The sequence below is a fragment of the Prionailurus viverrinus genome, chromosome D1 (assembly GCF_022837055.1).
Source record: "Prionailurus viverrinus isolate Anna chromosome D1, UM_Priviv_1.0, whole genome shotgun sequence".
In the NCBI taxonomy this organism is placed as follows: domain Eukaryota; kingdom Metazoa; phylum Chordata; class Mammalia; order Carnivora; family Felidae; genus Prionailurus; species Prionailurus viverrinus.
The window spans coordinates 14,829,684-14,845,956 of NC_062570.1; the positions used below are offsets into that span (position 1 = coordinate 14,829,684).

Below are 16,273 nucleotides of genomic sequence, written 5' to 3' on the forward strand. Positions count from 1 at the left end.
AGCTGCCAACACATGTGGCCAGGCAACGGCTCATCTTCTGCGACAGCTCGAGAAGCAGCAAGTTTCAACTTTTAATCCTTCCATAATTTCGGCTCAAGGTTTTTCCCTGACCACTCTCCAGGAAGCTCTGAAAACTTTAATCCAAAAACACTGGTCTAGACTAAGCTTATTTCACTTGAGACATAGGAAGCCAACCCTGTAATAGATCAAAACATTTTTAAAAGTAGAAGTCGCTTGCCTTGGTCATTCACGTAATCACCTATATAACAAAAGCACGTAAGACCAGTGAATGATTTGGGTCATCAGTGAATTACCTGTTTAATAATAAAACCCAAGAGCCTGGTGTAAGATTCCACTGGCAAGTGGTGATCACTCGGTTTTTCACTAAGAAATATTTACTGAATGTTTATACACTACCAGGTGCTGACAGGTCTTATGGGAGATGATGACGCGCGGAACACCGTTCTGATACAAAGAAGCTTATATTCTGGGGGAGAGGGGAAAAGGACATACATATAATTGTAAAACGAGGTGGTACAAAATTGCTCAGCCTCAAACAAACCCTCTTTTAAATTTATACGGCTATGCTCCAACGTGGAAGCACGTCTTCAGTGGATCTTGGGATGACCATGGAAGGAAGCCTGTATCCAACATGTAAGACCAGGCATAGAAATATCCACTAATTGTGAGGACACTTCATTCCACACATTACTGACAATAAAGAGACGCTTAGAATTCCTGAACTAACTGTGTCCATCTGTAGAGCATGGACTCCACACAGCTGCAGATATTCTGGAATTCGACTTAGCTACAAGAAGCTAGATGGTGCGGCCTTACCCACTTGGCCTCCCAAGTGCTAATTTAGAAACCAATCGCGGCTCTGCCGGAGCGTCCAAATCCTTCAGGCAGAAAAGTGGATCAACTCAGCTCAAGCCCATGACGACAGCCTGAGAAAAGAAAGGATCTGGCTCTTTAGGACTTTCCTCGACCACGGTATCTTCTGTGGCACGGTAAGAGCCGAGCTGACAGGCTGGAAAGTAGCTGGCTCCGGCCTTAGACAAAAAGTTAGCTCCGGCTCTGTGGTGACGTGTCCCTGCACCCAGAACCTAGGGGTGTAAGCAGGAACGGGGCTCGGGAACAGACGCTGGGCTTCCTTCAGGTGATCTTGGAATTTTACGGCACTATCGTGTCTGAGCTACGAAAAGACTAAACGGCCTATGAGTTCATTTTCTCCTATGCCTTGTCCTTTGGACAGCATTGTCTGCTGGGCCGTGGGATTCAGGCCCATGCTATTAGGCAAGGCCAAGCGCATGTACGTCCCTGAGGGCAGGAGAGCTCATCCTGGTAACACAGCAACTGTCTCCTCATTTCCTAGGCTGGGTTGTTTTTCATTTTCTGTATTTAATTGTATGAAAATGTTTACTCCTACTTAGGGAATTACTTGTTCAGAATTAAAAAGCGGCCACCTTTAGGGTAATAATATTGGCATTCTCTGAGCCTTTACACTTTCACGTTAACCTATATTACAAATATTAGTTCTTTCTAAGTCGTTAAAATACTCTACAGTTTATTTCTAAGCACTAAGAGACAATGTGGTTGACAGCACGGTCAGTTTTACCAGCTCCACTATCCGAAGCCAGCTCCGGTGAGGCTGGAGTAAAAATCTTCTGGTCTGACGCAAGGGGCTGGGGGTGGAGGGCAGAGAGAATCCAAGTTGCTCGCAGGAAATACTGGGGACATTGGAAGAGCAGAGGAAGCGGTTTGTTTACCTTGCCCTTTCTTTGCAACAGTGTGGCGCGGTCAAACAAACACTGAATACAGGACCAAGTTAGTCATTTACTACCTGTGTGACTCCAGGCAAGTCAAGCCCTGCCTTCAAACTTCACTGGCAAAATGCTAAAATAGTATGTATCAATACCAATTCCAGAGCAAAGTTATATAGCCCAAATCAGATCAAGTATAAGAAATATTCTGTAAACTCAAAAGCCCTAAAGAAATGTAAATCACCATTACTGCTATTATTATTATTTGAATACAAGTGTACATGCTGGAGGAGTTGTGATAGCATTTTAATGAACCTAGGTAGGCATCCATTCATTTAACAAATATTTACTGAGTGCCTACTAGGACCCAGGCATTGTCCTAAGCCCTAGGAATACAGCAGTAAACAAAATTTTATTGCAGTCAAGAGGCAGTGGGGATAGGGACACAATGAACAAATGAGGTCAGGCAGTGGTCCTTGCCGTGTGAAAAAAAAATGAAGCAGAGGGGCACCTGGGTGGCTCAGTCGGTTGGGCGTCCGACTTCGGCTCAGGTCATGATCTCACGGTCCGTGCGTTCGAGCCCCGTGTCGGGCTCTGTGCTGACAGCGCGGAGCCTGGAGCCTGCTTTGGATTCTGTGTCTCCCTCTCTCTCTGCCCCTCCCCCACGCACGCTCTGTCTCTATCAAAAAATGAATTTTAAAAAAAAATGAAGAAGAGTTCTGGAAAGAGAATGATGAGGGGTAGTCAAAAAGCACCTCTCAGAAGGGACTTTTAAGCAGAACCCTCACGTGAAATGAGGAAGCAAGCCTGCGTGAATATTTGAAGGAACCGGGATGTTCGTGCTTGGCGAGTGCGACAAACAGCAAGGATGCCTCAGTGACTGGTGCTCAGAACCCACGGTGACCAGTAGCAGGAAATAAGATTAAAGAGGAGGGCCAATCACGGCTGTACCTTGTTGGCCATCATGATAATGGCTTTTTGAACTTTATTCTAAGTGCAAATGCAGGCCAGGGAGGATTTTAAACAGGACTCCATTTACTAACTACTTCCTATTTACTAAGTCCTGTTACATGCCAGGTACTATGGGAGGATGTAGACAACTGTGAAAAAAACACACTTCATCTTTATTTTCTCTAAGCTTGGTCTGGTGTGGAAGATGTACAATGAAAGAAGTAATTACAATAAAGTTTAGTAAGTCCCATGATAAAAGAAAAAAAAAAACACCCAGATCCGAAGACTGGTAGAAATTACCTCATTTCTTTTTCTAGCACATCTAATTTCTTATTCTAGAACAGAGGAGTGGGTGGAGTCGGGCTAGGGGAGGAGGAAGCATTCTGGGCAGAGGGAACTGTTCTAAAGCACATCATTTGTCCTGGGAACTAGAAGGAAGTCAGGCTGATTAGGTATAGAAAGGAAGTTGGGGTCGAAAAGACAGGCAGGCACTGGGTCATAAGGTATTTCTAGGCCGCTGTTTTTCAAACAGCAGTCACGAGATCAATCTAGGAAGTTATAATCGGCATTCTTTTAATGTAAAATATACTGGGGTGTACTGCACATCATAGTAAGGGCATGTGTTGTTTTTTTTTTAAAAAAAAAACAACCTCTGTTCAGTAGTATCGGTATGCTGTGTGTTCCAGGTCACAGTATAACACATTATTTACTATGGTCATGGTCAAAGTGTTTGAAAGTCAATGCTCGTGCCACGTTAACCAGTGAACTTTAGCCTAGAGGCAAGCCACTGGCAAGTTTAAGCTGGAAAATGGATTGATCAGACTTGTGTACGTGTATGTGTTCACTGCTTGTTTCTATACATGTGCTCCTGTAGCAGTGTGGAGAATGGATTAGGGAGGGGCGAGACTGGAGCCAGAAATCCATTTAGTTGGCTATTTTTTTTTTTAATTTTTTTTAATGTTTATTTATTTTTGAGACAGACAGAGACAGAGCATGAACAGGGGAGGGTCAGAGAGAGAGGGAGACACAGAATCTGAAACAGGCTCTGGGCTCCGAGCTGTCAGCACAGAGCCCGACGCGGGGCTCGAACTCACGGACTGCAAGATCATGACCTGGGCTGAAGTCGGACGCTCAACCGACTGAGCCACCCAGGCGCCCCTAGTTGGCTATTTTTTAATCCAGGCAAGAGCCACTGCAGAAGATAGGTATGGAGGGTTGAATGGACAGGATCTGGTAACTGATCAGCTGTGGCAATGGTGAGAGAGGAGGGGGAATGAGGCTGGTTCCTGCCTTCTTCAGATGGTGATGCCATTCACTGAGATAGGGAACGAAGGATAGGAAGGGGGAGACTTAAGGTCGGTTTTGAAAATGTTTCTATTGATGTGAATTCAAGACACAAAAGTGAAGTTGATCAGTGGCTACAGGCTGGTTAGGTCACCCTTCGTCCCAGAGGAGAGGTCTGGGCCAGAGGGTTCATGGAGCATTAACTGGGGACTGAGAGTCATGGTCATCACCGAAGCCATGGCGGTAAATAAGATGGCTCAGAATGACGGTGGAAAAGAAGAAAGCCTGAAAGGATGAACAGAGAAAGAGAAAACTGGGGGAGATGACAAAGAAGGTGCATCCAGAGAGACAGGAGGAACGCTGGAGGGCATGGCATCCGAGAAGCAGGGAGAAAAAAGTGTTTGACAAAGTAAGGAGTGACTCACCTATAAGAAAATACACAACCTGATTTAAAAATGGGCAAAACACTTGGACAGACAAGTCACCAAAGAAGACAGACTGATGGCAGACACCCATATGAAAAAGTGCTCCTCATCATACATGATGAGGGAATTGCAAATTAAAATAACGAGAAACCACTACTCATCTATCTATGAGCCTGTCAAAACCTCAAGCCCTGACAACACAAACTGCTGGGGAGGATGTACAGCAACAGGAACTCTCGCTCATTGCTGGGAGGAAGGCAGAAGGGCGCAGCCGCCTTAACAGACAGTTTGGCGGTTTCTTACAAAACCAAACATATTCTTCCATTTTGTCCAGCAATCACACTTCCTCGTATTTGCCCAAAGGGTTGAAAACTTGTGTCCACACCAAAACCTGCCCAACATGTTTAGAGCAGCTTTATTCACAACTGCCCAAACTTGGAAGCAACCAAGTCGTCCACTGGGTAAACAGATAAACTGGGGTATAGCCACACGATGGAATGTTATTCGGCATTAAAAAGAAATGAGCGATCGGGCCATGAAAAGACAGAGAGGAACCTTACATACATAGTACTGGGGATTCCAACTACTATGCGTGACATTCTAGAAAAGGCTCAAGTTAACGATGGAGACAGTAAAATGATCAGTGGCTACCAGAGGTTGGGGGGAGGGGTAAACAGGCACCGAGGAGCTTTAGGGCAGTGGAACTGCTCTGTATGACAGCACAACGGTAGATACACGTCACCACGTATTTGTCCCAATTTACAGGACGTAAACCAAGGGTGAGCCCTAATGTAAACTATGGATTTGGGAGGATCATCTGGTGTAGTGTCAATGCAGGCTGATGGACTGTAACAAATACTCTTCCCCGGTGTAGACGCTGAAGGTGGGGAAGGCCGTGAGTGTGAGGGGACGAGGGTAGATGGCAACTGGCTATGCTTTGTGTTCACTTCTGCTGTGAACCTAACACTATGTGAACATAATACAGTTTATGTGTAAAAAAGAAAGAAAGTGAGGAAGGGTTAAGTGCTAACTACTGCTGGCCAGTCATTAAGATAAAGACGGAGGACATCCAGTGGATGACGGCATGATCACTGGTGGCCGGCCAGAGCCGTCTACTGGACCTCATCCCTGCTTCCTTTTATAGTAAAATTGGGAATAGCTGTGTCCATTTCTTCTTGCTATTTCCCTCCCATTCCTTTTCTGTTGTAGCCACATGAATTCAGTTCTTGCTCCTGTCCCTCCGCCAACACTGTATGTCAACGTCATCAATTAAGCTCCACGTTCCTAAATCCAATGAACTCTCACTCATCTGTTCTGACCTGTCAGCAGCACCCCACACAATTCTTCACTCTGTCCTCCCTGAAACATTTTCTTACTTCTTTTCCAGGACCGCGGACCCTCTGGCTTGCCTCCGCTAGCGATCCCTGTGCCAATCCTTCATCTTCCTGATCTCTGTTAGTGCGTTCCAGAGATCAATCCCTGGGCCTCTTCTCTACATCACTGCCTATGAAGCGATCTCATCTCTAGCTCTGAATGTTATCTCTACACTGATGGTTCCCAAATGGACATCCCTAGCCCGTGACTCTCAAGCAACCTGCAGCCTTATATCCCAACAGCTTACACAGTATCTCGGCCTAGGTGGGTAACAGGCATCTCAAAAGAACTCATCTAAAACACTTCTCCAAACAGTAAGTATTCTTCCCTAGCCATCCTCACCTCTGTTGGCAGTAAATCCAACCTTGGCAGCTGCTCAAGCCAAAACCCCTGGAGTTACCTTTAATTATTCTTTCCCTCACGTCAAATCCGACACAAGTGTTGTTGGAACTGGACTTGCCTAGGTTCAAATTCTAGTCCAACCGCTTCGCAGCTGGGTTATCTTTGCAAAACTGCTAAATGTGTCCTGGCTTCCGTTTTATCACTTGTAAAATGGAGGTGATAGTCTTACGTATCTCGTTGGCATAATAATGAAATGAGTCAATGTTTGTAAAATGCTCTGGCTGGTGCCTGCCACAATATGTACTATCTCTTGAATCTGACCGCTTCTTACCATCTCCACCTCCGCACCCTGTCTGGGAACTAGCCGCCAGTGTCTCTCATTTGGATTATCGCAAAAGTCTCCCGCCTTCAGCCCCTAAGCCTTTTAACCAGGCAGAGCAGTCAAAGTGATTTTCTTAAAACAGTATCACACTCAAAAGCTTTTGACATTTTTTTGTGTTTGAAAATTCTGATAATCAAAGTTAGGAAAAACACAAGTCAGATCAGATCAGATCAGTCCGCTGTTAAAACGCTTTGATTCTCTGCATTTCACTCTAAGTAAAAACTCAGGTCTTTGCACTAAGTGACTGGGCCCTCAAAGTAAGCTCCCCTTGCCTCTCTGACCTCATCTCTCTCTTGTCCCTGTCACTCCTTCCAAGCACAGACCCCCCCCACCCCTCTCCGCTCCATAAACACCAGCATGCTCCCTCCGGGGGGCCTCTGCACCAGCGGCCTCCGGGCTGCTCCCCCAGCTGGAAAGCTCAACTTCAGACTGCAGAGCTCACTCCCTCACCTTCTTTAAGTCTGTGCTGAAATGTCACTTTCTCGGTGACGGGGCCCCCTGGGTGTGCCTTTTCAAATAACCTCCCCTCCCCACCAGCCCTGAGCCTTCTCTATTTTCCTTTTCTCCCAGCACTTCTCATTATCAGACAGAATATTAGGCCATTAATCCTAAGGAGACTTAAAGTGAAATCTAGAAAAAGTTTCCTGTTTATTCCAAAATGCAATTCCCATGTGCTTCTGCTGCGCCACCAACCACGGGCCATCCACTGTGTGTGCTGTTGCTTACAGTGAAAACATGACGAAGTAAAACGAACTAGGTTGTTGACTGCACTGTTTCTAAACTGTTCTCACGTGCATATAAATGGTGATCAAACACTGCACATTCTGGGTGTGTGGTGTCTGTTTTCAAAGTGTTACATCTTTCCAAAAACTACTTACCCTACTGCCCACTCATTTAAAAAATACTTTTTTATTTGAGTCTGGTGGATAACTGTCACGCGAGTAGGAAATGCAGCAGCAGCAAGGCCGAAACGAAAAGCCTGCTCTATCCTTGTCCCTTACTGCCACATCTCTATGGGGCCCCAGGAAATGGAAATATCCTGAAAAAGGGTGGGAGAGGGGGAGAAAAGGACAGGGGTGAAACGGGAGTATTTACTGCCTCGCAACTATGTGATGGGCCCACTGACTCTTTCCATAAGTCACTTAACTTAGTCTTCGTAGTAACGCCCTCACGAACCTGCCAGCCACGTACAGATGAGGAAACCAAAACTCAGACGGATTTAGCAATCGGCCACACAACACTGGCAGCTACATGCGGAGCCCGGAGCCAAACTCAGGCCAACTCGGGCAGGGCCCTCTGATGCCACAGTCTATACACTGTGTTGTTAGAGAACCTCGCTTCTGGAGACGCCAGTTCAGCCAACTGGAGCGAAGAAAGGTTGCCGGACGGGCCACGTGTAGTCTATCCCTCAATTCCTGCGTAACTCAGCACGTGTAACTTTCTGTGAACCCAGTCACTGCTGTGTGCTGCTCACTCCCTTACCTGTGGACATAAAAAATGGGATGCGGAACTTTCCACTCAACACCCGGGCCCGCAGATTCTGCAGTGTGCTCCCATCAAACGGCAGGGCACCGCACACAAGCACATACAGGACGACTCCAAGGCTCTGCATCCCAAACAGAGAGGACACACAGTTAATCGCATCAGAGGAGACAGAAGAGGCCATTACGGCACGTGTGTGAGGATAACGGCGAGTCGTGCACAAGATGATGGAGCCACCTTTTCCCCCCAGTCTGTGTGAGAAATAATACGGGCATTGGCCAGGCCAATCATCTTCAGGATAGCTAATGCTCTTCCTCGCTTCCAGACATTAATTTGGGGTAACACAATGAGAATTTCTCTCGGTACTCAACCTCTGGGGAGAAGGCAAGTGGCACCAACAGAGCCTTGATCTCTTGTCTGTTCCTAGCGAGGGCACCCATCCGAGCTTGCTCTTGGGCTTTTTTTTTTTTGCAGATGCAAAAGGCAGAGCTTTTTTCTGTGGCTGGGTCCACCACACAAGAGCTGGAGGAAAGACTCTGCACCAAGGACCGGGAATTCAAAGAATAGGGGTCAAGATCTCACTTCGCATGTGGCATTAGGGGTCACCCGGAGGGAAGACAGCTGTTAGCAAGCGAGGGTGAGGACCACCATGGGGTCTAAGAGAAGACAGTACATACCCAGATGTCCACTTTGGGCCCATCATATTCCTTTCCTTCAAAGAGTTCGGGCGCGGCATAGGGAGGGCTTCCACACCAGGTCTTCAGCAGCTGCCCAGGAGTGAACAGGTTACTGAAGCCGAAATCTACAAAGACAAATAGCTCATGTTATCTCAGCCCTGAACATACCAGCTTCTGGTCACTGAATAAAGGCTCTGGATCATGAAATTTGAGAATCAAATGTGAAAAGAGGATCCTGAGAGGGGCGCCTGGGTGGCTCAGTCTGTTAAGTGTCTGACTCCAGCTCAGGTCATGATCTCATGGCACGTGGGTTTGAGCCCCACGTCGGGGTCTGTGCTGACAGCTCGGAGCCTGGAGCCTGCTTGGGATTCTGTGTCTCCCTCTCTCTCTGCCCCTCCTCTGCTCATGCTCTCTCTCTCTCTTTCTCAAAATAAACACACATTAAATTAAAAAAAAATTTTTTTTAAAAGAAAAGAGGACTCTTAGAAATTACACAACCATGTGTTAACTAACTTGGATTTAAATTAAAAAATAATAAAATAAAAAAGAAATTATACAACCAGTCACTTGAACTTAACACGAATCACAGTGAAAGGAAGATATGGATGAGCTGGAATGCGAGAGATATCTGGCTAACTACAAGTAAACATGACGGGTTTATGTCAGCAAAACCAACACTGTTCCTTTCATAACCCATGCTGAGTGAAGCAAGCACACCTGTTCCTTTAAGAACAAAAACAACACTGGGTAGCTGCTGGTGTTAAGACTGCATCAGAACCCGTAACTACATGTAAGCCCACTCACCCGGACCCAGAATTTTCATGTTACTTTTACTTCTTAGGACAAACACATTTATGACCACTAGAGACACACTGACTTGAAAACTTAGACAAAGTGACGTCATTATCATTAAGGTGGCTTCTTCAAAAGAAAGAGTAGGCAACTTATTTACAAACCGAAACAGGAATGCTTACAATTCAACTCCAAGCCCCTTTGTGCTTCAACTGCCCCCTGCTTTTCTTCCCGTCCCACTGTTTTAAGAGAGAGCAGATGAGAGAGATGGGGGGCGGAGGGGGACTGGAGAAAATGGGCAAGGATGGCAGGCCAAAGGATAGACAGCCGCTGAGTCCAGACACTTTCTTGTGTGCGCGTGTTTAGGAAGCAAGTTGTATGGAGCCCAGCCTAGAACACTGCCCGCCCAGGGCCGGCCACCCTCCCTACCGTCACAGCACCTGAAAATGCGGAGCACCCCCTGCTCTCCCCTCTGTGGTTTTACTTCCCTTGACAACTCTGTCTCCATTTGCTATCTGCTTTGCTCCTTTCTTCCTCCCACCTGGGCAGGTGTTTTCTTACAAGGCATGCACTGATTTTTGTCTCTTATTCCTTGCTGTAAGGTCGACTCTTCTGGTCTCACAGCTTCTGTTATCATTTGTTTGGTAATAATACTCCAAATTTACATCTCTGGTCCTGGTACCCACTCTCAAGGTCCTGACATGAGCTTCTAATACTTATCTGGGAAGAAACAGCTCAAACTGGCCATTTTCTGAAATCGAATCTGTTCTTCCAGTGATGTTCCCATTAGTGTTTGTGAACGGCATTACCAGCCCAGCTACAAAGAGCACTGGAGCCCCCATTCTCCCTCTCATTTCCCATTTCAAACTGGTAATAAAGTGTGGCCTGAATCCATTTTCTTGTATTTCCATTCCTAGCACCTTAGTTCAGATCCCTATTGTCTCTGACCGAGACTCATGCACAGCTTACCACCTCTATTTCATTTCCCTCTAGGCCACCCATTCGTAGCACAGTGGTGGTCACCCAGATCACTCCTCACTCGAAAACACTGGTGGTTCCCATCCGCTCACAGAATAGTCTATCCCTCTTAGCACTGTCCCCAGCCCCACCCACCCTCCCAACTTCTCCTGGCCATTCTAGCATTGCTAGACGACTCACATCCTGTGTCTACGTGCCTTCCTTTGGCTATTTCCTCTCTGTGCCATGACTTTTCCTTTCTTTTCCGCATTCGAAATATCACTTATTTCCAAGGCCCAGTCAAATATTACTTCCTGTATGAAGCCTTAACTGCTTTCCCCCACAAAAGACAAGGTCAGTGGCTTCCTCCTCTGTGCTTCCATAGCCCTTGAGTTGTGCCTCTACATCCCAATTACTCTGCTTATATTATACTTAATTGCATTATATGTTTACGCCCTCTGCCAGTGAGTGGATGGGAGGGATACAGCTTTACTTAACCATTTCCACACAGTGCTTTCCTACATAGCAGGGACTCGAGAAAGGGTCACTGAATGAACTGGCAATAAAATCACTAGGCCAATCCTCCTGTCACTTTCTGGCTCCCGGAGCCTTCTCATCCTTACAATGGCAGCTGGCCAGCCACTAGAGCCTCTACCTCCTAGGCATCCTGTCTACAGTTCTAAAATTAACTTAATGATCACTAGGGGCTTCAGTAGAAACATTTACAACTTCTGGTATAAGAAATCCAATATTCTCACTCATCAATGGAAAATAAATGCCTCTACTGCCAAGCATTCCTGGATCTCCTATAAGAAATACCTTGTACCTTCTCTGTACTCCCCTATTACTTTGCATTTCTCCCTTATTTGGATTACTGTCATATATATAGACCCTATTCTTCTAGCTCCTGGAAAACACCCTCTCTTTCTAGTTCCTTTCAAAAACTTATTCATCTCAGACTCTCTCAAATTACCTCATATAACAGTGTTTAAACACAATAGGTACTTAAGAAATGTTGACTATGAACGCAACTGCATTTAAAGCTCTACCAACTAAACTACAACTTCTGACACCCAGTAAGTTTTAATTTACTCATTAAAGCCTACATGTGCTAAACTCTATTAAGATTTTTTTTTTTTTTTTTTTTTTGCAAGCATGAGGATACGTTGTTAAAAATCGTAACAAACGAGATTCAGCAAACAGGTGTCTTTGGGAATCATCTAGAAAAAGGACCCTCCATTGTTCTTGTTGTCAACTGGCTTCCATACACCTTCATCGGGTCCTTTTCCATGACTGGCCTTCCTCTGTACCATGTGGAAGAACGATGCAGATGGAGTCTGTAATAACCGGTGTGCTCTGATGTTGGTCTGACTGGTCAGCAAAGTCCAGAAGACAGAATCATGGAGTATTTTGTATTTTGAATGCAAAATGCAACACGCCAAGCAATTAATTAAAAGCAGTAGGTTTACATTTTTCCTAAAAAGCAGCTCAAAACATAGGACGTTTCACATTTTGAACCATGAATGCTCTACCTAAAATTAATAACATTTTTACCAATTTACACTGCTGGAGAGGGGAAAGCACAAACTTCACGGCATGAGCTTATTAACTCTATCAAACTGGAAATCTTTACAAAGGAAACACTCTCAAAGGGAACCATCTTCAACAGTGGCTTCAGCCATGATTGCCAGGAGGCACTGACGGGAGAAGCGAGCAGGCAAGAACCAGCGACCTGATGGGGCCTGACAACCACGGGGATCCACACCTGGGGAAGCACCTGCTTCGACGGCATGTTACTACCAGATGGCTGGCTGTGACAACTGGACCCAATGACCGACAGCAAGACTTCAGTATGATTCAACAACGACCCCCCCCATTCCCTCACCTTGCCCTCACCTCCTATTCCACACCAGGCAAAAATCCTCTCGTCCCGCAAACCTGTCAAGGGGTCTCCTGTAACCATTCCACGTACTGTTCCCACTCCTAACTGCACATTTAAGCAAAATCTACCTCTCCGTGCCTGCTGGGACACGTTCTTTCTTCCCACTAAAGCCAGAGTCCTCTAGTGAATGATCCCGAGGTATCCCAATTCATTCTTTAATGTACCGAACCTAACCGAGTGTGACCCACCCTCCCTCTTCAATACACACATGACTATAAATTCACAGCTTCGCTGAACGCACACCGCTGTCTGATCTTCCCCACAAGTACTTCACGGGCATCTTCAATACTGCTGTGCAGCTGGGAAGTTACAGTTCTGGCTAGTTCACTGTCCATTTCGGCTACAACAGATTTTCTGAAAATTTCAGTTGCTGATCTGGGAGAAGCCGCGAGGCATTAACATACTAAATCCGGAACTTCCTGTGGAAGTTTAGTTCCTTCTAACCTATACTCCAGGGACTGAAGAACTGGAAGGGAAAGAAGCTCCTCCTTATTCTCTCAGCTGCTTACCCCTGGGGGCATTTTGCTACACATTTTAAGAAGACCGGAGGGGAAGAATAAAAGCAGTTAAAACTCAAACCAGTGTATTTCGGGTGCTGCTGGGGGTTTGGGGAAGTAACTCCCCGCTGCTGGGCTGTGCAGGCCGCACGGGGCAGGTGGGGACACACAGATTTTTGTTCCACAGCCTTACTGACATAAACGTCGTATCCCATAAAATTTGCCCATTTAAAGTGTACTGTTCAGTGGCTTCGAGTATATTCATGGAGTTGTAAAACCCCTACCTCAATTTTAGAACATCTACACCATGCTAAAGAGAAACCCAATACCCAGCAGCAGTCACTCCCCACTTCCCCCCAACTCTCCCATCAATGACCCCAGCCCCAGGCCATCACTAAGCAACTTCTGTCTCTCTGAATTTGCCTATTCTGAACAGTTCCAATAAAAGGAACCACACAATATACAGACTTCGTGTCTGGCTTCTTTTCGTTAGCATAATGTTTTCAAGGTTCATCCATGTTGTAGCATCTATCAATCAGTACTCTGGTCCTTTCTTTACCACTGAACAATATTCCATGATACGGTTACACCACATTTTATGTATCCACTCATCAGATGATGTACATTTAGGTTATTTCCACTTTCCAGTATTATGAATGATGCTGCTATGAGCCTTCTTGAACGTTTTTTGCGATTGTATGTTTTTGGCGCACCCGGGTGGCTCATCGGTTAAGTGTCCGACTCTTGATTTCAGCTCAGGTCATGACCTCTGGATTCGTGAGATGGAGCCCTAAACTGGCTCTGTGCAGACAGCGTGGAGCCTGCTTGGGATTCTCTCTCTTGTGCCCCTCCCCTGCTCTCACTCTCTCCTTTTCAACATAAATAAAATAAACTTCATACATACAAAAGAAGAATGCATATTTTCATTTCTCTTGGGTATATATCTAGAAATAGAATCACTGGTATGGTTTTAAACTTTTGAGGAATTGACCAAACTTTTATCCAAAGTGGCCTCCAGACTTCACATTACTACCAGCAAATGTACAAGGGCTCCAGTTTCTCCATATCCTTGCCAATACTTATGACTGTCATTTTTTTTTTTTTTTTTAATTACAGCCATTCTACTGAGGTATGTGGTATTCTCACTGTGATTTTGGTTTGCATCTCCCTGATGGCTAATAATGTTGAACACTGTTTCACATGCTTTTGACCATCGGTATACCTTCTTCGGACAAATGTCCATCCAAGTCCTCTGCCCATTTTTAAATTGGGTTGTCTTTTCATTATTGAGTTGTAAGCGTTATTTATATTCTCTGGATGTAAGTCCATTGATACGATTTGCAAGAATTTTCTCCCACTTTCTTGATGATGTCCTTTGATGCATACAAGTTTTTAATTTTGATGAAGTTCAATTTACTGAGATTTTCTAAGGTCACTTAAAGCTTTTGGTGTCATATCTAAGAAATCACTGCCTAACTCAAGGTCACAAAGATTCATCGCCGTGTTTTCTTCTAGAAATAGTTATTTGTAGTAATGCAACAAGCAGCCGTGAATCTACCACACAAATAAAAAAATTTTGTCTGGATAATTACTTACATCCAATCACACGCACCACTCATTCCATCCCCTTGTCCTCTCCCAACCACTGATTTTCATCCTATCTGTACATCAGAATCACCAACGCACTTTTAGAAATGTAGAGCGATCCACAAACCTTACCTCAGCCCTACTCAATCCCCTGGAAATAATTTAGACATCTGACTGTAAGCAAACGAACAAAACAAAATTCTTTCTGAAGAAGTTTGAGGACCACTCTTACTGGCAATGAGAAGTCACTGGAACCTTTAGAGCAGACAGGTGATGCAGTAAAATTAACCCGAAAGCAAGACTAGATTAGATGTGAGGTGAAGAGGAAGGCCTATGATGAAGTAGAAGTAATGGAAATGAGAAAGACAATTCAAAGACTACTTTGAGAAAAGACCGGACCGGACTTGAGGGCAGACTCTGGACAAACACATGTGACAAGAAGGAGGAGAAAGTAGAGAGTAGGACCACGCACATCTGGGTGGGTAAGACCTCATCAGTAGTGGTTGGTTTGGGAAGGAAAAAAAAAAAAATTTTTTTTGTTATGCCTGGAATTAAAGGAGGTGAGAAGAAATTCAAGTTGAGATGTTCTGAGGAACCGAGCCGTAGGACTGAATGAATAAGAATCTTTTGATAGACTAAGTGAAGTAAAAGGGAAGGCTGGGAATTAAGGCTTAGAACACACCCCTAAGTACTTCCTACACTATAGGCGCAGGAAGAGAGAGAATGTGGCAAAAACCAGAAAAACATCATTACAAGGAAGCTGAGACAGGAGCAAAGCCTTTCAAAGAAGGAAAAGGGGGGCCTGCAGCAGTCATACAACGTCATCCCGGTAGTCTGCAACCTGTGCCTGGGGGAAAAGTATGGGACATAATTACTCTTGATCAGAAATGGGATCAGTTCCCCTGGGGATTTCTATTTGTTAAGTTTGCCTTAATCAAATGCTAAGTCATAGAACTGGACAACGGACACAATGCAGATTCATTCTGAATCACCAGATGTTACACGGTGAACAAAATAAGGCATTTCTTACCAAGTTTGATCACAACCAATAAATAATCGCTCTGAACTACTAGGAAATTCATTCAGGGTACTTGGAAATGAGCCACCCGGCCACGCAGCTGGGCGGTGCGAACCCTGGAGGGAGCCGGGCACCTGGGGAGACCTAGAACCAGACTGGCCCGGTCTCCGTCACAGCGGCACCCTTCCCATCCCTGCAGCACTCTCTTTTACACAGAATAAAGTCAGGTGACATTCTGCCAAGGACACTCCGTCAAGTGCTGTGTGATATACTACCACGTATCCATTACCTCATTAAGATGAGCATAAGTTTTGTTTTATGTCTGGGAAAGCGAGGTTTGTTAAGCAACACGCCCACATTTAAAGTTCAAAAAAAAAAAAATCCTAAGAACAAGGCAGAGCCAACAATGCCAGTCTACATGCCCTTAAAGGCCACACCCCCACTGCATTTTCATCATTTTATGTATGTTTATGTTGAGGTAAATGTACATCCCATAACTATTCCAAATTCCTTATTTATTATATTCTGTTTTTCATGTTATTCTTGACCATCAACCCTTTGCTCTGTGTATGTAATTCCCAAAGTCACCTAGTGGCTTGAGGCATACAAACTGCATGTTTCATTAAGAACAGTGCATTGAGGGGCGCCTGGGTGGTTCAGTCGGTTGAGGGACTTCGGCTCAGGTCATGGTTCCATGGTTGGTGGGTTCGAGCCCTGCATGGGTTCAGAGCCTGGAGCCTGCTTCAGATTCTGTGCCTCCTTCTCTCTCTGCCCCTCCTCCACTCATGCTCTGTCTCACT

At 45.3% G+C, this 16,273-nt stretch overlaps 1 protein-coding gene across 10 annotated transcripts in view; it reads right to left on the reverse strand.

The window, feature by feature from the left end:
- Positions 1-16,273, reverse strand: part of SIK3 (SIK family kinase 3) — a 277,767-nt gene that overhangs the window by 42,671 nt on the left and 218,823 nt on the right. For all 10 annotated transcript variants that reach the window (XM_047878146.1, XM_047878144.1, XM_047878140.1 and 7 more), the window contains exons 5-6: positions 8,681-8,805; positions 8,004-8,127 (exon numbers count right to left, since the gene is read on the reverse strand). In XM_047878146.1, coding sequence (XP_047734102.1) covers positions 8,004-8,127; positions 8,681-8,805 — 249 coding nt within the window. The remainder of the gene's footprint in view (positions 1-8,003; positions 8,128-8,680; positions 8,806-16,273) is intronic.